The sequence below is a fragment of the Ctenocephalides felis genome, unplaced genomic scaffold (genome assembly GCF_003426905.1).
Source record: "Ctenocephalides felis isolate EL2017-DRISC unplaced genomic scaffold, ASM342690v1 CF-g0.4_SCAFFOLD_00202, whole genome shotgun sequence".
In the NCBI taxonomy this organism is placed as follows: domain Eukaryota; kingdom Metazoa; phylum Arthropoda; class Insecta; order Siphonaptera; family Pulicidae; genus Ctenocephalides; species Ctenocephalides felis.
The window spans coordinates 15,109-41,175 of record NW_020536356.1 but is presented as its reverse complement, the minus strand read 5'-3'; the positions used below and the strand labels follow the sequence as shown (position 1 = coordinate 41,175).

Here is a 26,067-nt window from a genome sequence, read left to right as displayed (position 1 = left end):
AAAAAGTGGAACCTTTCATTGTAGGCATTCATCATGGTAATAGCAAGCCAGCCGATGCCAATATTTACTTAAGTCAATTCGTAAGTGATATGAAGACGATTTTCAAAAATGGCATTATTTTTAAGGAGAAGAAATGTGATGTTTTAATATCGAAAAGTGTGTGTGATAGCCCAGCTCGAGCATTCATAACCTACGTGAAAGGGCATGCTGGTTATGAAGTTGTCCAAAATGCATTCAAGAAGGCGATTTTGAAAAACACGTAATTTTAACAGAAATTGATGCTATATTGAGAACAGATGAATCATTTAGATCAAAACAACAACCAGAGCACCATACTGGTCTATCTATTTTAGAGGATTTGGGGATCGGTATGGTTTCCCAAGTTGCATTGGACTATATGCACATGGTGTGTTTGGGGGTGACAAAGCGCCTGATTTCTCTCTGGATGTGCGGATCTAGAGATATTCGCTTTACGGACGAGCAGAAAAGGAATATGAACAATTATATAATAGAGCATAGAAAGTTGTTTCCTTCGGAATTTTCCAGATTGCCTAGAAGGCTAGACGATCATAAACATTGGAAGGCCAAACAGTCTCTTACTAACATGATGGAGAAACAGACAGAGGCGCTGCAATGCATAGCCGATCAATTGAAAATTCTCAATAATACATTAAAAATTAAATTTAACAGCCAATACAATTTGTTTTTTATTCCTTTTATATATATATATATATTATATCATATATATATATATATTTATATCTATAGTATTTAAGATATATATATTTATATATATATTTATATTTATATATATCTCTATAGATACTTTTATATCTATCTTTCTATATATATATCTATATATCTCTTTTTTATATATATCTTATATTTGATTTACTTTATTTAAAATAATTACATTTATTGTAGCTATAAAAATACTATCTTTTTTTTTAAGTGAATATTATGGTATTAAAATATCTTCTGGCATAAGAATTTCTGATGTTATATGCCATATATATCTCCTCATTGTATACTTCTGAAATATTTAAATCAATTAATTTCACTACACATTTGAAATACAATTATTTGGTATCTAACCGTTTCCAAAATCATCACTATATTCCGTCAGTTCTTCATCCAGAGGAATATTATTTACTCTGCATATATTATGCAGAGTAAATACTGCATACACAATTTTTCCTGCCACATCAGGTGTATAATGCAGTGTCCTTTGACGATGCAAACATCGAAAACGACTTTTAACAACACCAAATGTTCTCTCTATTACATTGCGAGTCTTTTTGTGGAACTTATTGTATTTCTCCTGGATAGAGCCTACTGGTGTCCTATATGGTGTGAGTAGGCAATGTTTCCAAAGGGTAACCTGAATCTCCTGCAAATGTCACAATAATATATATTTTTTTCCTTATTTGATTTGCGATATTAAATATATTCTTGAATTGCCCAATAAATATGTCCCATCATCAGCATTATGAGTTAGCAAGGCTCTGACTGTCGAAACCTTCCAAATGGCTGCGTCATGAGTGGAGCCAGGATATCTCTGCTCTCGCAAACATATCCGTTCATCGGCATCACATATCTAATATTATTTATTATCATGTTAGTCTTCAAAATTCTTAAGCAAAATAAAATAATACTTACTACTTCAATATTAATTGAGTAATAGCCCTTCCTATTCATATAAATAGTAGCTGGTGCCACGGGGTAATCTTTTTTGGGAGCCACTATACTTATGTGTGTGCAGTCTATGCACCCAATAATGCCAGGCATGCCAAACTTCGTATAAAATCTGTTAAATAGCAACATATTACAGACCATGTTCAATGTACACGAAGTGGTGTAACATATACCTCTTTTTATTTTCATTTCTTTCTGATGAGGTTTTAGGAAAATTCACGTACTTTGGTGTAGCATGCTTTATAATTAAATCAGTCACTGTTTTAATGCAGCGACTGACTGAAGGCTGGCTCATAGAATTTAAATGGCAATTGCCTACATCAGTCTGATATGAGCCATGACCAAAAAAATGAATCGCTGCAAGTACCTATAATGAAATTTCAGTTATAGTTATTTTCAAAAAAAATTAATTCATTTTAATTTCCAATACCTGCAAATAAAAAGGGATACTCCATGATGCTGTATGAGTCTCCGCATGTGGTTCCAACAGTTCTATTAAATCTTTCATAACATTTTTCGTTAATCGAAATTTTTTATAAAAATTTCATCACTCACTTCCCATACATTATCTGCATCTCTGAGATACCTAAGGGCGTATCTTTGCCTGTATCTAAAATGTTGTGGCATTTAATAATTTTAATACTTTTGAGTAATACATTCATTACAATAACAGTATGAATTATATTAAAATTCAAACATACCTTCTTCTCCTACTATCTGCTGCCCAAATTATTCCAAAAAACGCCATATTAACAATTTGAAATTCACAATAAAAGCTAAACCAAACCTATCACTTGCTTACATTAACAATAACCTCAAAAAAGCATGTTAAACGCATAAATGTCAAAATAGCAAATGTCAAATCTGTTCATAGTACAACTTCTCGTCAATGTTATAGCGATAAGTGCGAGTTTCTGACTACGTTTATTTTCAGAGGGTCAGCGTAACATTAATGTTATCATATGATAAAACACATACCGCCGAGAATAACTGTTACACTTATAATGACATTTTAAACGACATAAGTGTGAACTTGTCGTAAAATTGAAACCGAGAATCGGCCCATTAGTTAACATTTGTTATATAACTTTGTAATTTCAAAATACATTGCGCGTACATTTCATTTAGTTAACACTTGTTATATAACTTTGTAACATAAAAAGTTACATTGCGGCAACAAGTAGTGTTTACTGGGTACTCATGGTATTTTTTACATGATGATAATGATGCAGTAAGGGAAGAAATCAGTGTTGACCAGTACGGCTGTTTTCCATTTGAGAGTTATTTGGGAGTTACTAAAATTGATACGAGGACCAGCAAAGCTTTTGCAACAAGTATCATGCAGACTACTCGAACAATTTCATGATAAATCGAATGTAGATCCAAATGATATTGAAATACATAAAAAAAAATCCAAGATTGATTCTGTTAAAATAAATGGATATAAATATATTTGTCAATTAATAAGGATTGTATATATTGCTCCCTAATAAAAACATAATGTGTGTAGATGAAATAATTGAACAGGAATCGCATTTACTTTTTCGAGGGTTTCTCTTACCCTTTTAACCCACACTTGAAAACAAAGTTTTAAGGTCTTTGCTCATACATTTTTTAGCATTGATGTAATCAATTGCTTTTTGTTTGTTCCGCCGGTCAGAGTTAGTTGAATCGACTGTAAATAAGAATTCATTAAATACATTGCATATTAGCTATAGAAACATTAACTATAGAAAATATTTGTAATCCCTGAAGATATCCACATTTTTCAACTTTTCTTCTAAATCGTCTAATTCTTGATTCGTCTTAATAGGTAACATAAAGTTAGTTTTTTTTCACAGATTTAATCTGTGAAGCTGATGCCTCGTAGAGGTAGAGCTCAGAGTGTTATTGTCTGAGCTCTCAAAACACGATTGATTTTGAGTTCTTTTTACATACTTCTTCACGTTTTTATAATCGGTGGTGCTTCTCATAAACTTAGCCTCCAATTCAGAGTAATCTCTAAACGAAGGAGGCTCGCACGCCTTCAGCATCTTACTTAGTTTATAGCCTGCTGCATTTTCTGATCATAATTACATAGTCTTCTCCTCATTTACAGCCCATGATGAGGGCACGTGTCCGCATGAACCCTCTTTTTAAAAATCACTATATCCCATGAACACTATCAAATATAATGGTACCAATTTTGAAATTTATTTATTACTATATATCAGTTATAGTTATTACTATAACTAATTATTTCAAATATTTAAATTAAATAATTGAAATTCATTTTTAAAAGAACTTACCTCCATATTCACTTATTTAAAATTTAACTACGTAAACTTATCTTAAACAAATACCTGCAACTGTTGCGACGATCAAAACTGGAAAGAAATACGAAATGCAATTGCGATCCTTGCAACTACAGAAAATTAAATTTTGGCGCGATTATTTATTAGTGTGGGCACTGATTTATATTTTCTTCAAAACCAAATGCGTAAAAATGTTTCGCAATATGCATTTATTAGAATATATAGGATGATATATTCATAAATAATATCAATAACAACTATGATACAAATAATATTGATAATGACATAAATAGGAGTATTTTTAGTAAATGTAAATAGATCGAACCAAATTCTTGAACGTGTATATAACTGGCAGACTCACAACCGGCATGCCCAGGTATTTGACAGTTTTGTGGGCGTGGCTTATCGGCGAAGGCGTGGCTACATTTAAAACCTAATTTTTTTATGAAAATGATTAAAATATAATAATTTATTCAATTAAATTTCATTTATTTTGCATTATCTTTGTTTGACATAAAAATCTTCAACCTACAATCAAGTATTTTTACATATGTCATAGTACATTGATACCAAACGACATGATCTGCCGTGTCAAAATATGTTCGAAGATATATTCAAATAGTGCAAATCATTGCGAATATTTATCAATTACTGTATTAAAAAGTGGTGAAAAGTGAATATTTATTAATTATTGTATTGAAAAGTTGAAAAAAGTGATTAGAGGTTTTGCAAAAAGTGATTAGATCGTTCTTCCAAATGATCGACATAGTGAAAGTTGTGTTTTTTTTTTGATAAATTAGTCGCGGGCCTGCCAGTGTTTATTTGGCACAGTTTTTGCATTTATCATATTAATAACTGAATTAGTGATGAATATTAATAAATAACTATGAATATAAAGTAATAATGTTGTGTTTTATATTAGTTCGAAAACGTTTTCAGCCTACTTTTTGCAATTTTAACAATCGTTCTTGAGGTTATGTTAGTCCGCGGGTCTGCCGGGTTTTATTTGGCCCATTTTTGTGCCAAATGTGAAAATAATGAAATCAGTTAGTTGCAAGTCAACATCCAAGCTATGTATCATATATATTAATTAATATTGATTCTAAAATTGTAAGTTGAAGAGTGTCAAATGATATAAGACTTGATTTGTCTTTTGCCCAGATTTTTCTGAGAATATCTTGAAAATCCACAACAATGCTTGCAGCATATATAGTGGGCTTGAAATTATACATGATATATTAGTTATTATAGAATAGAATGCTAAACAGTCATTTTGAAAATATATATATATATATATATACAACCCCTGAAAAAAATACAAATATACAATATAGAAAACAATAAAATTTACGCTTGAATATGAATCTTTTTATTTCAGAAATAATTTATCTTACTTAAATTTAATTTTAACATATTGTGCAGCCATGGATGTTATTTACCATTGGAATTGGAGTTCCTATCCCATCATTACCGTGGTTGCTACCGCGGCCGCCACGGTTGTCTTTGCGGTAATTTCCGCGGCCACCGCGTTTGTTTACGCGACCGCCGCTGTTGTTTTCTTTACCGCCATGGGTGTTTTCTCTACCGCCGCGGTTGTTTCCTTCACCACGGCCGTTGTTTCCTCTACCGCCGCGGTGTTTTCTACGCCGCCGCGGTTGTTTTCTATGCCGCCGAGGCTGTTTCCTCTGCCGCCGCGGTTGTTTCCTCTGCCGCCGCCCCAACTCGCATCGTCAGTGGACTAAAATAATAATTAATAATATTATAATACCTGAATGCTATGTATTGTTATAAAAATGTATTATTATAAAAATTTAACATTACCTTTTTGTAACTATAAAATCTTATTTCTTGATCTTTGAAAAAATGTAGGAAGTATTCCTCCACGTTTCCACTATCTTCATAAAGAACCGGCAGGAGCGATAATACACGCTCCTCCTTTTGAAACAGCAATTTTATCGTTTCGAAGCATAAACTAACGCCCTTCATTTTGTAACCTATTATAAAGAAAAATTATGAAAAATCCCTTAACTATACCAATGTATACATGTATGTATATATATATATATATATATATATATATATATATATATATACATAAAAAGAAATATATACCTTTGTTATGCTCCGAACCCCACACAACAAAACCGTGTGACCAAGAAACGATGTCACCGAAACATCTCCTAATTTCGTTGGTCTCGATTTTGCACTCGAGCTATAATAATAAGAATGTTCTAATTACACACATGTCGTGAAGAATAAAAAGTGGATTTGAATTACTTACACAAGCCTATCTTCCCAATGGGACTCAGTTTGTTAATATTATCAGTATCTCTTCTTTCGGTATTTTACTCACTAGCGTGAAATTCCTCACAGCTCCCGCCATTTTATTTAAGAATGCTAGAAAAATAAAAACTATAATAATAGAAACGAAGAAATAGTTTTTAAATAAAATTATATATGTAATTTTAATAATACGCTATACATATCAATAAAAATCATGAATTTTTGTAAAAAAATATAATTTCTTACGTTTCAAAAAGCTGAAAGTACTTACAAATTTTTTATTCTAGTGTTAAAAAGAGACTTTTTAAAAAATTCATTCAAATTCAATTTCGAAAGATTTACGATTCCTATACTCTACTTTAATAATAATAATGTTTAAATTGTATATAGATTTCTCTGTAAACTAAGTGGTGGCAATATGATTCAGATCAGATGCCATTATAATAAATAAATAAAAAAAATAAAAAATGTTTAAATTTTGAATACTTTTGGTTCAAATCAATCAACAATTACGGAGTATATTCTAAAATGAAATTTTCAAAAATCATTAATGTTTATAATTGAACCATCAGTTTTCTTAGTACTATAATCGTAAAGTATGTTCATTAAGACCAGGTCGCTATACCAAGCCAATCTTTAATTTTAATTTTAACAAACGTCAAAAAAACTGATTTTCTCAAAATTTGATGAATTTTTAAAATTAATCTACCTGTTGTAAGACCGTAATATAAAACTTATCAGTATCATTTCCAACAAATATCTTTCGAACATTTTTTGAATGTTCAAAATCGATTGAGAATAGCGGGCCAAAACGTGGACTAAAATTTTTATTATAATCAAAACTATTTGTGGTTATCTGCACCTACTTATATTAAATCCAATTAATTTCTTCTTTAAACAAAAATACAGCAATTTACGAAAAATATTATTATTCACGCGACAATTTTCATACCGTTTAACAAGATGTGCGATTGCCCGATAATCTTGGAAAAACCTCAGAAGTTTGGCCTCAAAAAGGATCTATTAATACAAACATAATCGCTTATTGTTGGGCTATGAATTTAATACAGCGGATGTTCGGGTACATATTAAAAGATTATAAACGTGAACAAACATCAAGTCTTTTGAAGGAAATCATGTAATTGCATTAATCACAGTAATATAAAACTAATCAGTATCATTTCGAACAAATATCTTTCGAACAGTTTTTCAATTTTCATAATCAATTGAGAATAGCGGGCCAAAACGTAGACGAAATTTTTTATTATAATCAAAACTATTTGTGGTTATCTGCATCTACTTATATTAAATCCAATTAATTTCTTCTTTAAACAAAAATACAGCAATCTACGAAAAATATTATTATTCACGCGACAATTTTCATACCGTTTAACAAGATGTGCGATTGTCCGTTATTCACTATAAGTGGGGAAATGTTAACAAATGCACCATCCCTACTGCAAGGGCAAGTGACACGTGGCGTCAAAAACATTTAAATAATTTAAAATTGGCGAAGAATTACCACAATATTATCCTCACAGGAAACTCCCTTATAGCAAACTTGGAGAGGCATCCCAGTTGTGACAAGTTTCAAACATTTCAAACTGCAAATTTTGGAATTGGAGGCGATAAAGTGGAAAATGTTCTTTATCGTTTAAAAAACGGCGAAATATCAAATCTGAAAACTAAAATTGTGGTTATATTGGCAGGAACAAACAACACGGAACATAGCAAACCGCACGAAATTTATGAAGGAATTATTAAATGTGTGAGCATTATTAAAGAATTGCTTCCGAGTGCTCGCATCATTTTACCCACCATGCTTCCAAGAGGAAGAGTACCAAATGCCCAACGCGATTGCCTGCAAGTCGTAAACAGTTTATTAAATCAATTTAACAAGATAAATATGAATAGAAGACATATTCACACAGTGCTTTGTTTTATAATTTACATTTGATATATTCCATTCTATCATTCGAAAACGTTGTCGAACTAATATGAAACAAAACATTATTACTTTATATTCATAGTTATTTATTAATATTTGTCACTAATTCAGTTATTAATAATATAAATATAAAAAATGTGCCAAATAAACACTGGCAGATCCGCGACTAATTTATCAAAAAAACACTACTTTCATTATGTCGACCCAATATAAAACACAACATTATTACTTTATATTCATAGTTATTTATTAATATTCATCACTAATTTAGTTATTAATAAGATAAATGTAAAAAATGTGCCAAATAAACACTGGCTGGCAGACCCGCGACTAATTCATAAAAAAAAAACACAACTTTCACTATGACGACCCAATATAAAACACAACATTATTACTTTATATTCATAGTTATTTATTAATATTCATCACTAATTCAATTATTAATAAGATAAATGTGAAAACTGTGCCAAATAAACACTGGCAGGCCCGCGACTAATTTATCAAAAAAAGTTATAATTCTTGAAACATAAGCATACTAGTGCACTCGAATATATGTTTGCCTATTACAGTTGAATGTTTCAGCGACGTACAATTAATATGGGTGTTTCGAAGAGCCATTTCTATTTTGTTATCATGCCAGCCTTCGTAAAAGGCGCTCCGACGGAACTGATGTTACCGGTATACATATTTTTTTCGGTTTCTCTGGTGAAACGCATTCTTTTCAACATTTAAAATACTGCTTTGTCCAGCGGCCTGCAGCATTTGCGTAGTAAAAACATGCTTTTTAATTTATTGATATTGATAACTTTCTATAAACATAGTTAAAAATCACTCTCACATAGTATTGCACGAATTATTAATTTGGTGTTGAAAGCGATTGTATGCTTTTGAGTATTTTTAACTTTTGCATTAAATGCCCTTTTCCAGCTTCTTCATACATGCCATGAACAAAGTAAATGGTTGTTTGTCGAAGTCATGACAGATACCATGCATTGTAATATGCAGGTGCATCATCAGGCATAAATTTAAGGTGGCAACTTTTTTTACTTTACTACTATTGAACTACAAATTTTCTCAAAAAATAATTTAAATACAGTTTTGTCTTGCCGATTGGTGAAACAAAATGCTACGGGATAACCTACCCCAAACTCATCAATCACAAGAAGAGTATGCAGGTTAAATCAATAAGAATTTGCACTATGAGATTCATCTATGCATGTTTTATCATGTCTATATTCATTTAAAATAGTAGCCTGCACTATAGTCATTGTAACCATAAAAAGATCATGTTCTACGTTTTATTATTATTATCTGTATGGGTAGGGAATGGTAACACTGCTTTGAACTTGATATTTCGAACATCTTTCTTGGTAAGTATTGAACCCTCAATGGTAAAATTTCATCATATGCTGCATTTTGAATACTGATGATAATTTTTTTATCCGAAACTGCTGCTACTATAACTTAATAATGGTGGCGTATTCTCGAAATTTATTCTATAAATTGGGAACAATTTCCCTCATATCTTTCCATGATTCTATGGTGTTGCTTGCTATAGGCGTGACTGGTTTATTTAGATTTAAATCTATTTCATCACGTCTTTTATTTCCTTCTTTTTTCTGATGCTATTTTTTATGTAACTGCCAAAAGTCGAAACTGTCTGGCGTGGCATCAATATCTAAACTTGTAGTAGAACTGTTCAAACAAATTTGATTTTTCAATGCATTTATTGCATTTGAGGCAGCATCGGTGTTTTTGAAGTGCAAGTTTTTAAAGCGTGGATCGAACAATGAGGCAAGAATGGACGGAATAAAACTTATTGACAAGAAGGCTTTTGTAGGATCCAATGAAAGCACTGCAAGTTGGTTTGCGATTATTAACCCCGTGACTTCTAATACTACCAAAAAAAATTTCAAAAGGGTCTTAATTAAAATTATGAGTTGACAAAGATTTAATTTCTGAACACTTCATTTTCTGCCAAATATATTCGAAACCAATGTTCTAAAAAATTTTGAATAGTTGGTGGTGTTTTGGTTATGTTGGTGTTTAACTCTTTTGTCTTTCTTATAGAAGCATATGCTTTTTGAAACATGTCTAGCTTCCTTCCAAAATACTAAATGCATAGACTTATCTGTAAGAGCACTGCCTAGACCTGGGCCCTAGAGGTTTATAGTCAATGGCAGAACTAGAGGCTGTTTCATTTACACTGTCAAACAGCTCTTCTATGAATTTCAGGAAATCGGCAGTCCCAGTACCTTCTTGAGGAAAATTATCATCTAGAATACGATTAAAAGAGGTTGAATTATAAATGCGATTAAATATATATTACATTATTTTCATTTACTCACACTGCTTAGTAGCATATCTGTGCATCATTGAAGAAACGCTATAAGAGAACACCACTGCAGCATCTGTCACTCTCATCTTCCTCATTTTGTCAGGATACACGTTATGTGCTCGTAACTTCTAACACATGCGGAAATTGGGCAACTCTGAATTAATTTCGAATATCTTAATTATATGGCTCCAGAATGCCCTTTTTTGTTGATTACGTTGAATAAAAGTGACATCATATGATGAAAAGCTGTTTCTCAAACATTTCAACATATGTGGCGAATCATAAAGTGGTATGATTTCCTGATCACCAACAAGAAAGCCTTGAAGTTTGCAACTTCTATCTTCTTTGAGAAACTGTGCTCTTGTCTCGTTAAGCAACAAGTTGATTGCGGTAACATTTGTAGCATGCTGATCACATACATTGGCTACAACATTGATACCAATGTCCTGCAGGCTTGATATATCGTCTCTTATACAAACTTTAAGTTCAGCGTTTTTGACACTACTTTCAACAAAGTAGAATGCCTCTGATGTTTTAAAGTGGCCACGAATGCCTTTATTCATGAACACTAAAACATGATCAGTAAACTTTGGTCTCCTCTCTGAAACCTCCTCGAAGCCTGTTATGTTATCCTTAAGCCGGCCACAGACGTAACTGTACACATGTGCAACTGAATGAATGCGCAACCAAGCGTATTTTTACAGTGCCCACAGACGGCTCAAGTTTATGTTCAAGTATTTGCGCAAGCATATCACAAATATCAACTAAGAAACGTCAAGACATAACCTAAAAATATCTTTTATTAATTTATATATTCACAGCATCAGAAAAGAATTCAAAATGTTTAGAGGGCTAATGTAAATACTTTCAATTGTTGATAACTTCATAAATTTGAATTATGTATTCGCTACAAAGTAATACAAAAACGGAACATGTGCTGCCGCACGCGGTCAAGTTGCGCAAAAAACACCCCACAGACGCTACAGAATACATGTCCAAGTCGCAGGATGCGCAAGTTACAGTATCGTCTGTGGCCGGCTTTACTCTCATCATAATCAATGCCTGCAGAAATGCTTATTTCGTCAAACATCAGAACACAGTTTCTATTAGATGGATCCATATTTAGAACAGAAGTACGCAAAGTCTCCATGAAAGTTTTATTGATACCAGAGCTGATCGGAATATTAGCCAAGGACTAGATAAAAAGGTAAGGTGAAGATAAAAAGGACCTCCAATATTTGTAACAGTATGGACTCTGTTTGTACAATGCGATTCCCAGTGTTTTTTAATCGAGGTTGTATCTTCTTCCTTCAGGCTGTTTCGGCTGTTTTTTCATCTGGCATTTGATCAATGTCGCAGTTATTGAATTGACAACATTTTCAACTTCTTTGGTGATGTTTGTACTGCAAGCCTTCTTTAGCTCAGCTCTGGCAATTTCATGATTTTTCATAATTCGTCTGGCACTTCTCTTCGTTGTCATAATTATATCATGACATTTCTTTAATTGTGATGTATGCTGCCTGCGATGCTTTACACCTGTAAACTTCAAGAAATTTCTTCTAATTTTCTAAGAAAATGAATGATTCTATTAGAGAAAATAAGAAATATATCTTTTCAAGAAACGTTGAAATACCTGATCATCTTATAGAAATATGAGGTACATTAGCAGGAACATCTGGAACAATCGGAATATCTGGAACATCTGAAACATCTGGAACGTGCGCATAAAGATCCACTGAAATTTAATTTATAGTTATTAATTTGTCTAAAATTTCAAGTAAAAGTTGTATGAAACCATTTTAAATAACCTTCAATAAGAGAAGCATCTAGGAGTTCAGATTGCGAAGAAGTAATTTCATTTCAAATGACAATTTCTTTCTTTAGTAACTTTCCTGCAAGTGGCAATTCATTTGATATTAATGGCACTGAAAAGTGCATCGTAAAAATGGGTTTGCACTTTTTTTCTGCAATAAGAATAACACATGTTATGTACATTTTATTTACTTAAAACCATAATCAAAAAAAATTATTGAACAGAGAAAAGATAGTATGCAGCATGTTATCCATAATCAATAAAATTTATTGGATTTTTATTGTGTTTTTGAGGTTGTTTGAAGGGTTTCAGGATTTTCACGGGGTTGAAAATGATATTACTGTAAGGTAAATGTATTAAAAATTACTTTTTAATTGTATCTTTTAATATTAAAAACGTTTTCTAGCGATAAAATAGCTCAATGTCCAATTATTTATTAAGAGGTCGCAACCCTCCCGGGGGTGGTAGCGGAGTGTAAATTGTTTTCACTTTTGAACTTGAGGGTAAGGTAAACCTAATTCCAAAATTTCATTCAAATCGGAGCACAGTATAAAAATTCAGAGTTTATGCACTTTTTTCCTCTCCGTTTGCTGCACTAATTTGGGTATGGCAATAAACTATGCCAGAGATGAGTAACGTACTGCGCGTAGGCTGCTTGCGTAAAAAATTAGAAAAAAAAACAGTATTTTTTTTCTGTAATTTTTTTTGCCGGGACGCGTTCCGGCTCGACAACACCACTGCTTATGGCCATATACATTACATACATTAGTAAGTATTATTAAGTGTAATACCTAATTAAATACATATTATTTAGTGTGAAACTTGTGTGTCCATATTTTCAGCTATTTTTTTTATAATCGGGAATATAATTAGAGTTCTCTGTCAGCAAACAGTTATCTAAATGTGTGTCATTTAACTTTGTTCGGTATTTTGATTTCAAATATTTCATATTTCCAAATAATATTTTCATATTTGCTATTAATAACTTAATACTTAATACTTAAGACTAATACTTAGTCTTGCATTCTATTAAATTAATTCTAAAAGAAATTGTGTTAAATTTGTTTTTTATTTTGTCTTAGCAGTCTCTGCTTCCAAAATCGAAACCATTCCACTGCTATTTTAATAAATTCTATTTCAGTCATCTCTATATTGTTTGTTAATGTGTGTGTTAATGTGTTAGTGTTTGTAACATCGTGTACAAATTATTAATTAGAAACATTTGTATATTTTTTTGTAACCTTACCTTTGATTATTCTAAGGTTGTTGACTGCTAGATCGTTTTTACGACCAAACCATGAGCATACGGTAGCCAGTTCCTTTGTAAAAATGTTGTTAAATATGTTTCTAACCACATACTTTCAAAATATAATTTTTCTAAAATTAAAATATAAAAAGTTACTACTAAATAAAATCATCTTATTTATATTATATTTTGAATACAATGTAAGTATAATAATTCTGCAATATAATCATATTCTTTGAGCATATCCTCACAATTTATTTCATCTTGTGTATTTACAGAAAATAGACCATTGAGCATATTACTCCGGTCTAAGTCTGTTTGTTTTTCGGAAGTAGCATTTTTAGCTAACTTTTGCATACATTCAAGCATGTATTTTTGCCTCCATTACATTTTTCAACAATTTGTTCGTTTATGGAAAAACAACTAAAATCCGTTCACAAACTTCCTTAACTGGTTGACGATATGACTGTGGAGTCATGACGACACGACTCAAATAATCGCCCCCATTTGACAGTGTGGCACATAAGGGCGCTTCGTCGCTAGTGCTACACCCTGGAGACTCATTAAACACAATTATTGGGTAATGATGGAAATTTAAATATTGTTTTTTATTCATCTGTAATATATAGCATTTTTTTATGATATGTAGGTTGTTTCACTTACTATCTTCAACATATTATATATGAAGAAAACAAGAAAAATTAACTGAACTTACTTGTTAAAATGGATTATTTTAAAGATAATTTAGGGTTGTACAAGGTTAGCTTATTCAACTCCATTCAATTTGGTAATAAGAAAATAAGCTGCGCTTCAGTGCAATTTGGTCAACGATGAAATTGCAAACAAGTGGTTCACCTGTAGTTTCAAAATAAATTTAAAAAAAAAATTCTAAAATACCTATATTGAATCCTGGAGTCGAATCCAATACGCACAGCCTCTGATGAATTGTCGACGGCGCAGGCAATAAATTTCCGAATTTTTGACGAACGAAATCGTAGGCCCTACTCGAGTAAAACTGTAGCGACAATCGCAAATTTTCGAATTTCAGGCTCATACTTTGTTCGTTTTGCTTCGAAGGTTCTGCGATTCAAATCACCGAGTACAGCAGGCATATTGTCCTTAAAACGATAAGGTGTAATTTAAATGAGTGTACCAAAAGATGTATGAAATTTTACGTGATTTTATTTATTTGCTTAACTTCACACATACATTATAGTATGTTCCTTTAGTAATAGAGAAAATTATCTGTCATAAACACATACCTTACAAATACAATATGTGTAATATAATGTCTATGGTGATAACATTTCACTTACAGTGTTATGCTGCACAGCATCAGAATTACTAAGAAATGTCATATTCAAAGTTCACAGCATCACGTAAATTGTTGATATGCTTACTTTTGTTCTTAAGTTGTCTGTTAAGTTTATAAATGGTTTTCTTTTTCTCAGTAATCCATTTCTTCAAAATCTCGATAAATTTTCTTGTTGAATTCGGTGTTCTTATGTTTGAAGTATAAATATCACCAGTGTAGCGTATTGTTTTGCTTGGAACTGGAATTGATGCCTTCATGAAAGCTGTATCGTCCAGCGATGATTCAGAGACACCAGTATCTAAAAAACATTATATAGTTGCATGTAAAATGTATATTACATAGTTTACATTAAGCTATGTATTACATAAAATGTATTATATTAATGAAAGACCGTTACTTGAGTTTTTTTTCTTCTTTATTTATTATTTTGTCAATCAAGACTAAATCAATAAAGTCTTATAATACAAAACTGCTTGCTTAGGTAATAAAAAGAACAGTCAAATAAAGTAAACAATATACATAATAAATAATAATATTTAAGAAACTAAAGGAAAATTATGAAATGAAGTTAAAATAAAAATATAAATGAAACAAAATTGACTTAGTGTTGCCGACACGGTTTTGCGTGGATTTGCAGTTTGTTGTTGTAGGCTAAGCTTCTTGATATTATTTATTCGTGAACTGTTCTGATATTTAAATTCTTTTGTGGGCAGAAGTTGGTGATATACCACGGTGCATTTGTCATCAAACATCCCCAAAGTTCTATGCCATACGTCCAGACAGGGATGATAGCCCTTTTGTAGATGAGGAATCTGTTCTCAAGTGATAAATTACTTTTTTTGCCTAACAGCCAATACAGATCTTTTATTTTCGATTAAATTTGTTTTTACTTGTTAAGTATATGCTCTCTCCAGTTTAATTTGGTGTCAAGGTGCATACCTAAATATTTCACACTGCTGCAATTCGGAATGATTGAATTATTGAGGAGGACGAGAGGACTATTGTGCTTTTTCGAAGAAAAAAAAATATGTTGAGATTTGTCGGTGTTGATTGTGATATTCCATTTGTGAAGCCAGGATTCTAGTGACAAAAGATATTTTTTGATGTTAGCAGTGGCAATTGCAATGTCCATGTTGTTCGAGTTTATTGGTACGTCATCGTCGTCTGTGCAAATCATCAAATCTTCATCAGTAGGTAAATCACTTGTGTAAAGAATATACAGTAGTAGACTTAGGACGCTGCTCTGTGGAACTCCACACTATGTGACAAGTGCTTGAATAATCACCTTTAACTCTTCACACGAAATTTTCTATTACTCAAAAAGGAATATAGAATTTTGAAGTATTTTGGAAAAATAGCTGTATTTTGTATAGCTTGAAAAAATAGCTTGTATTTTAAGGAGGAGTCTTGCGTTTGATACTTTGTCAAATCTTGACTTACGTCGAGAAATACTCTATGCTACTGAATGCTTTTTGTGATTTAAAGAGTCCAGAATATAGGTAACGGTTTGATTACATTGTTGCATTGTCGAGTGGTCCTTTCTGAATTCGGTCTTAGATCCATTTTTTCCCTGGATGATCTTCACATAGTCTGAGTAAAATTAGTCTTTCAAGAATCTTGGATAAAACTGGCAATAAACTAATTGGTCGGTAAGAACTTGCATTATGCGGATTCTCTTAGGAATCATTATTATTTCTCCAGTTTGCCAAGCTGTAGGCCAATAGTTAAATTCAAGAATTCATTGTATATATTAGTTAAAATATTATAGAGTATTTTGGCAATTCTTTTAGCATTTTTGGAGTGATATTATCGATGCCAGGGAAAGACTTGTTTTTTAATTTTTTGATTTCACAAGCAACATCATTTGGAGAGATATGTCTTATTCGAGGTGAGTCGATATTTAATTGCTACGAATTATTGCAGACTGGAGCTTGGGACAGATTTGTATCGGTGAAAATATTTTGGAAGTATTTTTGCATTTTTTGTCGATTTCGTCGAGAGATCGAATCTTCAGTAGAGGGTTCGTTTGTGTTGGTTTCCCTTTGATTTTGATTGGCCTCCAAATGGAGTTATCAAACCAGTTAAGTTGCAGTAGATAGGTCTTGAAAGCGTCGCTTTTCCATACCTTCACTTTGTTCTGTAATGTTTTATTGAGTTGGTTTAACTTAGTTCTATCTTGTGGCAAGTGTGATTGTTCTCATATCCTTCTTGCTATTCTCTTCTGCGAAATTAATTTTTTAATTTCGGGAGGAATAATAAGTGTGTTATTTTCCGTGCGACAGGTTGGAGTAACTTTGAGGATTCTTTTAAAACTGTTATGAATTTGTTTATCTTATAGTCAATATTGACTGAACTTTTCTGGAATGTGGAAAAATTTTTGAATCCAGTAAAGCCCTGAATTGATCCCAATTTGAAAATTTGTCGTGGAGGATAGCTGAAGGTTGTTTAGTTACAGGAATTGTGTTAAATGTTAACACAATTACAGAATGATCTGACGAAAGATCATAGCTGTTCTCTATGTCAAAATTATTTGTGGGGATACCTTTGATTATGAAAAAATCCAGAGGATCTGGTACTTTGTCTAGATCCGAGGGTCAATAGGTAGGACTGCCTGTTAAAATATGGAGAAGATTATTATTTGCTATTGCCATGTGAAGTTGTTTTCTTTTCGAAGTTGTCAGCCTGGAGCCCTATGCTGTGTGTTTACAATTATAGTCACCTCCTAATATATATTTGGATCCCAGTTAATCAAAAAAAGACGAATAAACGAATTAGCTGAAATTTTGAACTTTGCTGATTTCTTGTGGCGTCTGCATAGGATACTGAGGTGTTAGTGGGATTAGGAGTTGCGGTAAATTTTGGTGAATTGATTTTAGTTGGGATTGAAGGTGTGGGATATGGGACGCTATTTAATTCTTTATAGATATTTCTAATTCATGGCTCAAAATTTTCTTTGTAGAAGCTACATCCCCTGTAATTAGCAGTATGCGCTCCGTCACAGTAATAACAATGGGCTGGAGTATTAGGGTCTTTAGCACAATCTTTTATTCTATGATTTTTACCACATTTTAAACATATGAAAAGTCTGTTACAGTAGGCCTTAGTATGATTATACAATTGGCGACGTGTGCATTGCACTATGTTCTACCCTGATTATATGATTTAATATTTTATAAACGTTGTAGATTTTTTTATTATTTTTACTGGGCTCTAGGTCCACAAAAAACATGTTCAGGGGCTCTGTGGTTAATCTATGTCTTATGTTGAGAATATTTCTCACAACATGACCCTGTTTTAGTAGTTCTGATTTTATCAGATCCGTATCTGTAGAAAAATGAATATTTGTGAGTACTACCCTGTATGCCTTTTATTCTTTTAGTTGATAATTGTGATTTGTTTGTTTTAAATACTTTGAGAGTTCACAAAAATTATCAAGGTTTGACATATGATTTGAAATGTATTGTTGGCGAGGCTTCGCAGATAGTATTGATTTGGCGGAACAATTTTGTTAAATGTGTTTAACATGTCAGCGGAATTCCATCCACACTTGAATAAGAGTTTTATTATTACTATTTTCTAGTCTGCCGAAAATTGTTTAAAAATTGACGTGTGCAGTACATTTTTCAAGTTTGAATAATTCCTTGATCTAAAGGTTGTACTAATGACGTGCAGTTAGGAGAAAGGATGACTATTTTTACATTTGGATGTTCTAGGCAACCAGCGTTGTCAAGAAGCAATAGGAAGGAACTTCGAAATGCAATTTTTTTTCACCATATACATTTCCACAGCCGGGATAAAACAATTATAAAACCAATCCTTAAATAAATCTTGAGTCATCCAGGCTTTCTTATTTGGTCGGCAGAATAGAGGCAATCGTGCCTTATTAATGCTTGTAGTGCACGGGGAGTTGAACAATTTATTATCATCGGCTTTATAATTATGTTTCCTTATAGATTGCTGCACAGATGAAGAGCGATTCGTTGTATGGAAAGTTTAAACCCCTGAGCATGTCTTTGATTCTTGGAAGTAAATGTCCTTGATGGTATTTTTTGCAATACAAAGCCGTCTCATCAGCATTGAATATCTGCTCAGGTGAACAACCTCCCTCATTAACAACTCTAGCAAGTTCCAGCTTAAAATTTTCGGCAGCCTCTGAATCTGCTGATGCCAGTTCTCCTTGAAATTATATATTATGCAAGGCATACCGTTTTTTAAGTTTGTCATAAAAACTTGCAATCTTTGTATTACTCGTTTTACATGTGCACACTAGCTACAGAGTACTTTTCAATAATGTGTCCTAGCGAAAGTAATCCATTTTGAACAAAGGCGGGATAAACAAGTTGCCATATTTCTTAATTTGTCTAATTCAATCCGTTTTGTTGGAAATCCAATTAAAAACTTCATATGTCTCTTTTTACTTCTTTGATGCAATCTGAGTCCATGGCTTGCCGTTAATTGAAAATAATGATCAATACTTCTTGCATGTGCCTAATTATAAATTAATCTGAATGCAAAAACGTTAAGCATTTTTGTTATTATTTTCTTATATATAAAAATGGAGCTCTCGATCAAATGATTAGGTAAACCTCGAAAACGGCTAAACCGATTTGGTCAGTCTTACAAGGAGAACCCGCGCATTGCTCGTCTGGGATTTTGATGAAATTTGGCACAATGGTAGATTTCATGCCCAAACTGACTCTGGTAAAATATTAGAGGCCTATGAAAAGCGGTTTAATTATAAAAATTAATTAAAGTTTGCATTTAAGCAGCGCACTGTACACCATCGCTACACATAGCATGGAGCGTTCTTTCTTATCAGCGGGAGATTGTCCGAGTGGTAACGTCGGCGAATTGTAATTTTTGCGTCTATGGTCGAGAGTTCGAAACTGCATGAGTTATTAAAATTAAAATTAATTCAAATTTTAAATTGATTTTATATTTTTCATTAAATTCTATAATAAAGTCCCCTTTTACGTGTATATAAATTTGATGTGATACCAGAAAAATTGATGTAAAACATTATAATTTCATATTAATAACAACAATAATAAGAGTGAAAAAAAAATATAATTTCTTTGCATATAAACGCTAATATAAGTTCTACAATTGACTGGATGATACTTATCGCAAAAACCAGATAAACATAAAAATAGCTCGCAGCTTATTTCTCCACACAGGTAAAGTTGTTTATTTAGAAAATAGAAAATTGTTGTCAAATCAGACAACAAGAGAAACAATTAACTAAAAAGAAAAAAACATTCGAGATACATTCTCTGATTAATCATCAGTTATCTGTGTATATTTTTCAAAAGATGATCCAATACGATTGGTTTGCAAGCATATTGGCAAGTATTAGAATTTTTTAAGAAACCATCGCTAGTGCAAAATCTTTATGCAACACTGCCTAAATTTTTGAAATGTCCTCACTGAAAAATTTATTTTTTTGTTTGTTGTATTGTTAAGTATCATCCAGTCAATTGTAGAACTTATATTAGCGTTTATATGCAAAGAAATTATATTTTTTTTTCACTCTTATTATTGTTGTTATTAATATGAAATTATAATGTTTTACATCAATTTTTCTGGTATCACATCAAATTTATATACACGTAAAAGGGGACTTTATTATAGAATTTAATGAAAAATATAAAATCAATTTAAAATTTGAATTAATTTTAATTTTAATAACTCATGCAGTTTCGAACTCTCGACCATAGACGCAAAAATTACAATTCGCCGACGTTACCACTCGGACAATCTCCCGCTGATAAGAAAGAACGCTCCATGCTATGTGTAGCGATGGTGTACAGTGCGCTGCTTAAATGCAAACTTTAATTAATTTTTATAATTAAACCGCTTTTCATAGGCCTCTAATATTTTACCAGAGTCAGTTTGGGCATGAAATCTACCATTGTGCCAAATTTCATCAAAATCCCAGACGAGCAATGCGCGGGTTCTCCTTGTTAGTCTTGAAAAATTAGTGCCAATTCAAAGATGGTCGGAAAGGTGAGATATTATTTCAAAATCGTGTAGAAACTTAGCATTTTTAATTTGAAAATTTTTGTAGAAATAAAACGCGTAATTTAAATAAAACAATGGACGGTGACTAATACGTGAAATGTCAAACGTTTTTGACAGATGATGTTCAATTACGCTTAATAGGATGTTTTACGAGATTATTATTTAATTATGATTAAATTGTAGTAAGTAGTTTTGTTTATAGTTTTATTTATATACAAAAACGTTAGTAAACGGGCCGCAAGTGTTACTAGAGACTCAAAATATCAACTTTTTTGAAATATTAATATGAAAATGCACATTTTGGCATATTTTTCTCAAACACGGTGCTCTGAAAGATCTCATTTGTATAATTATATGCTCATTTTCTAGGTTATATTATTTTTTATTTATGTTAATTAAATTCAGAACCTAAATTTGGTATCGATCAAATGGACATTTTGTCGAATAACATTTTCCCAGTTATAATTTCGCAGAATTTATCGAAAAATAGGTCCACCACCGAAGTGCCAAAAACCAGCAAAGTTAAGCATTGTTTAACAACAATATTTGAAACTAGAGGGGAAAAGATGTATAACCAGCTCTATAACCTTGATTGTTATGACTTTGCTATCGGGAGATAAACGGTAATCTTTGAAAATCTATAATAAAAGTATTTTCTTCCGTTGGTAGTTTTTTAGCATTAGTTAAAAATGTAATTATTTTGTAAAATACCTTTAAAATTATAATAAGGCTTTAAACCTTTTTGCCACCTGCCCGTTTCAAGTTACACAGCCTATAGGGTAAAAAGGTTTAGATAACAAATTTTTGAAAGACATCAAAAAAGCACATTTCTACAATGATGAAGGCAGTTTACTGAACGTAGTCAGATAATTGTTTCATTTGATATATGTTATTTGTTGTGATATAATTGTTGTGGTTTCCACAATATAGTTTATATTTGCTCAAAGTCAATTTGGACCTTTGTGCCTCGCCCTGCTCTACATATATACTTTTTATTAAATTTACTTTAATTCATCGAATGTTACTTGAAACTTTTCAAAAAGCAGGTCAAAGAAGAAATACTGAATTCATTTTCTATCTCTTCTCGCAAAAATTTGAAAATTTTGTATAAGTTCAGTAGTATTATTTACAATTATACACAAAATCAGAATCCTAAAAGAATCTGAAAAACTTGAAACGTAATCAATAAGTCGAAAGACCAAAAAAGATTTGTATGGATTATACTATGTTTTCTATAGAAAGTGTATAAATCTTCCAGTTTGATTGTATTGATAAAATATAGACAAACTAATGGGGTTTATTGTTTTGATAATACCTCATTGTATAAAGCATTCAAACAACACATCCTTATACACTTAAAGTATTAATATTTTTGATTCTCTAGGAATTGTTTAGAATATACCTTACTTAGCAAAACAACGTTTGCCGGATCAGCTAGTTAATAATAAAACAGTTCTAGTTTTGGTGTCAGGTTTTGAGAAAACTCTCAGTTCTTGTATATATAGTGATACAATTCCTAAAATTATAGTTTGTTTTATTGCAAGCAATATATTTAATATATAATAATAAAATAGAATACACCCAAAGGTGACTAATTAAATAAATGACATTCATAGCGCCCGCACACATACAACGATACGACACATTTGATTACCACTTTCATCCACAGTGGATTTAGTCAGCGTTTCAGTAAAATATATTTTACATACAAAATGGCCAGTGCTGCGCAAATGAAAAAAGCAAAAAAGACTAATCCGGCGCAGTATGAAATATATGCAGATTTTTTAATTAGCAACGCACAATTTGCATAACCAATTAAAAATTCTTAATGATACATTAAAAAATATATTATACAGTCAATAAATTTTGTTTTCTATTCCTTTATATATATATATATATATATATATATATATATATTTATTTATTTATTTATTTATTTATTTAAAATAATCACATTTATGTAGCTATAAAATTGTTCTTTTTTTAGGTATCTATGAATATTATAGTATTAAAAATATCTTCTGGCATAGGAATTTCTAATATTATATGCCATATTATCTGCCTCATTGTATACTTCTGAAATATTAAAATCCATCAATTTTAACTGCACATTTGAAAGACAATTATTTGGTATCTCACCGGAATATTATTTTCTCTGCATATATTATGCAGAGTAAATTCTGCATACACAATTTTTCCTGCCACATCATCTGTATAATATCTGTGACGATGCAAACATCGAAAACGGCTTTTAACAAATATTCTTTCAATTACATTACGAGTCTTTTTGTGAAACTTATTGTATTTTTTCTCAGTAGAGCCAACTGGTGTCCTGTATGGTGTGAGTAGGCAATGTTCCAATGGGTAACCTGAATCTCCTATATATGTACAACTTATACACATTTTTTGAATTGTGATGTGTCATCAGCATTACGAGTTAGCAGGGCTCTGATTGCCCTGCTCGCAAACCGTTCATCAGCATCACATATCTAATATTATTTATTATCATGTTAGTCTTCAAAATTCTTAAGCAAAATAAAATAATACTTACTACTTCAACATTAATTGAGTAATAACCCTTCCTATTCATATAAATAGCAGCTGGTGCCACGGGGTGATGTTTTCTGGGAGCCACTATATTTATGTGTGCAGTCTAAGCACCCAATAATGCTAGGCATGCCAAACTTTGTATAAAATCTGTTAAATAGCAACATATTACAAACCATGATTAATGTTGACGAAGTGGCATAACATATACTTCTTTTTATTTTCATTTCTTTCTGATGAGGTTTTAGGAAAATTTACATACTTTGGTGTAGCATGCTTTATAATTAAACCAGTCACTGTTTTAATACAGCGACTGACTGAAGGCTGGCTCATGGAATTTAAATGGCAATTGCCTATATCTGTCTGATATGAGTCCATGACCAAAAAAATGAATTGCTGCAAGCACCTATAATGAAAATTTAGTCATTAACATTTCAAAAAAATTAATTTTATTTTAATTTCAAATGCCTGCAAATAAAAAGAGATACTCCATGATGCTGTATGAGTCTATGCATATGGTCCCAGCAATTCTATCAAATCCTTCATCACATTTTTCGTTAATTGAATTTTTTTTATAAAAACTTCATCGTTCACTTCCCAGACATTATCTACATCTCTGAGATACCTAAGTGCGTATCTTTGTCTGTATCTAAAATGTTAAGGAAAGCATTTAATAATTTTAATATCTATGAGTAATACATTCATCCAATAACAGTAATAATTATAATAAATTTTAAACATACCTTCTTCTTATACTATCATCTGCCCAAAATATTTCAAAAAACTCCATATTAACATCTTCAAATTCACAAAATAACTAAAACCAAACCTAATATCACTTTGTTTACATAAATAATAACCTCAAAAAAGCATGTTAAACGCATAAATGTCAAATAAGCAAATGTCAAATAGTACAACTTCTCGCCTATGTTATAGGGATCATGCTTTTTAACTTCGAAAATGAAAATTTTGGCATACCTTACAATTAGAAAAAATGGATGTATGTGTGTATGTGCGTGTGTGTGTGTTTTTTTGTATAGCGAAGGAAATGCCTTTATGCATTCCAGACTGGTGTTCGGTCTGGGTATGTCGGACTCAATACCGCCCTGGTATAATACCGACTAAAACCTCCGCTTTGCCCTTGCCTCTGGTCCCCACGGAAACCGCCGTTTGGCATTACTTTGTGGGGGGAGGATCTAGAATGTTATAATTCTTCACTTGATTTTATACTCATCTTTTAAATGGGCGAGGTCCCATTCGTCTTTTCTTTTTCCATAGAGCGCAGGTCAATTAGTACCTCTCTCAACTCCATGACGATTATCGGCCATTGTAGATCTTTTATCCGCAAAATATTTTAAAATATAATTGAATCTGTGCAGATAGCAACTTCTGTGTTCCTGCGGCTCTTTATTAGTCCCAATGAAATGGCAAATACTGCAGGAAAACTGTTGATTAGAATCCATCCTGCTGAAGAAATTAACACAATATACAGGTTAGGCCGATCGATTGGTTCGCAACGATATTTTATAATGTTAATAATTATACTGAATGGCCGTAAAAATCGGTCGTAACACTATTTTAAATTTCCGGTCCCAGATTTCACTTCTTACTCACATTTTATTAAACTTATTAATCATCTGTTCGCGCTATAAAAATCATAGGTTTTTTAGCGCGAAGAATACACACCATAGATTTTTCTCTGAAAACGGAAGACTGTTAAATCTAGCAGCACATCGTTTCAAGCAAGCAATATAATTCAAATATAACTCTGTAATTACATTCTAATAAAGTGTTATTTTTATTATATATTATTAGCGAAATATATTAAATGAATGAGTAAGTTTGAATGTCGCGCGTGTTGTTCTGTTCTACGATTGACAGAACGTTGTGTGAGCAAGTTCGTACGGAAGGGGTGAGGCTAAATAGGACGGGGAGTGGCCAGTCAGAGTGACATGAAGAGATCATTTATACTTGTTTATCTATGGACCTATGGTAGATAATTGAGTCAAGAGAGTATATTTGATGGAATGAATAAATGATTTAACACTTTCGACTCGGGAGTCGGACTGCGAGTCGGTACGCTGCGCTCGGAATATTATTGTGCTATACTTATCTCTCAACTCGGATTTTTTTTTTGTATCGGATTTTTTCAAAATGCAATGTTATATTGCTTTTAAATATAGTTATTATGATAATAAAATAGAAAATTTTGAAAATTAGAAAAAATTGCACTCTATATTGTTAAAAAAATCATTTCTTCACAGATCTTTATTAGAATTATGGGGATCATGAACTAATAAATTAATTTTGTTATATATTTATTTATAAAATTAATAAATCAATCAATAAATGATTGTAATAGTAAATTAATTTTTAAAAAATAAAAAAAAAATGTAAGTTTAGTTTGCGACGAGTCGTCGCCGACACGATTTGCCGCCGGAGCGGCGGCATCCGAGCTTAACGGTAAAACATATCATCCGAGCGCAACGGTAAAATGACTATGCCGCCGGAGCGGCGGCATCCGAGTCGAAAGGGTTAAAAGATTACTGGAACGTGTTTTAGTTATT

At 31.8% G+C, this 26,067-nt stretch overlaps 1 protein-coding gene across 1 annotated transcript; it reads right to left on the bottom strand.

The window, feature by feature from the left end:
- Positions 1-1,090: 1,090 nt before the first annotated feature.
- LOC113383783 (putative nuclease HARBI1) lies at positions 1,091-2,203 on the bottom strand. Its single transcript, XM_026622065.1, has 5 exons — positions 2,126-2,203; positions 1,869-2,062; positions 1,660-1,807; positions 1,511-1,597; positions 1,091-1,390 (listed from the first exon to the last, which is right to left on the bottom strand). The coding sequence occupies exons 1-5, from the start codon at positions 2,201-2,203 to the stop codon at positions 1,091-1,093; spliced, it is 807 nt and encodes a 268-aa protein (XP_026477850.1).
- Between the last annotated feature and the right edge of the window lie 23,864 nt (positions 2,204-26,067).

Coding starts and splice junctions, on each gene's coding strand:
- LOC113383783 (XM_026622065.1), bottom strand. CDS start 2,203: ATGAAAGATTTAATAGAACTGTTGGAACCACATGCGGAGACTCATACA. Junction 1,808..1,868: donor AGAAATGAAAATAAAAAGAG/GTATATGTTACA, acceptor GCTATTTAACAG/ATTTTATACGAAGTTTGGCA. Junction 1,391..1,510: donor CCATTTGGAAGGTTTCGACA/GTCAGAGCCTTG, acceptor TGACATTTGCAG/GAGATTCAGGTTACCCTTTG.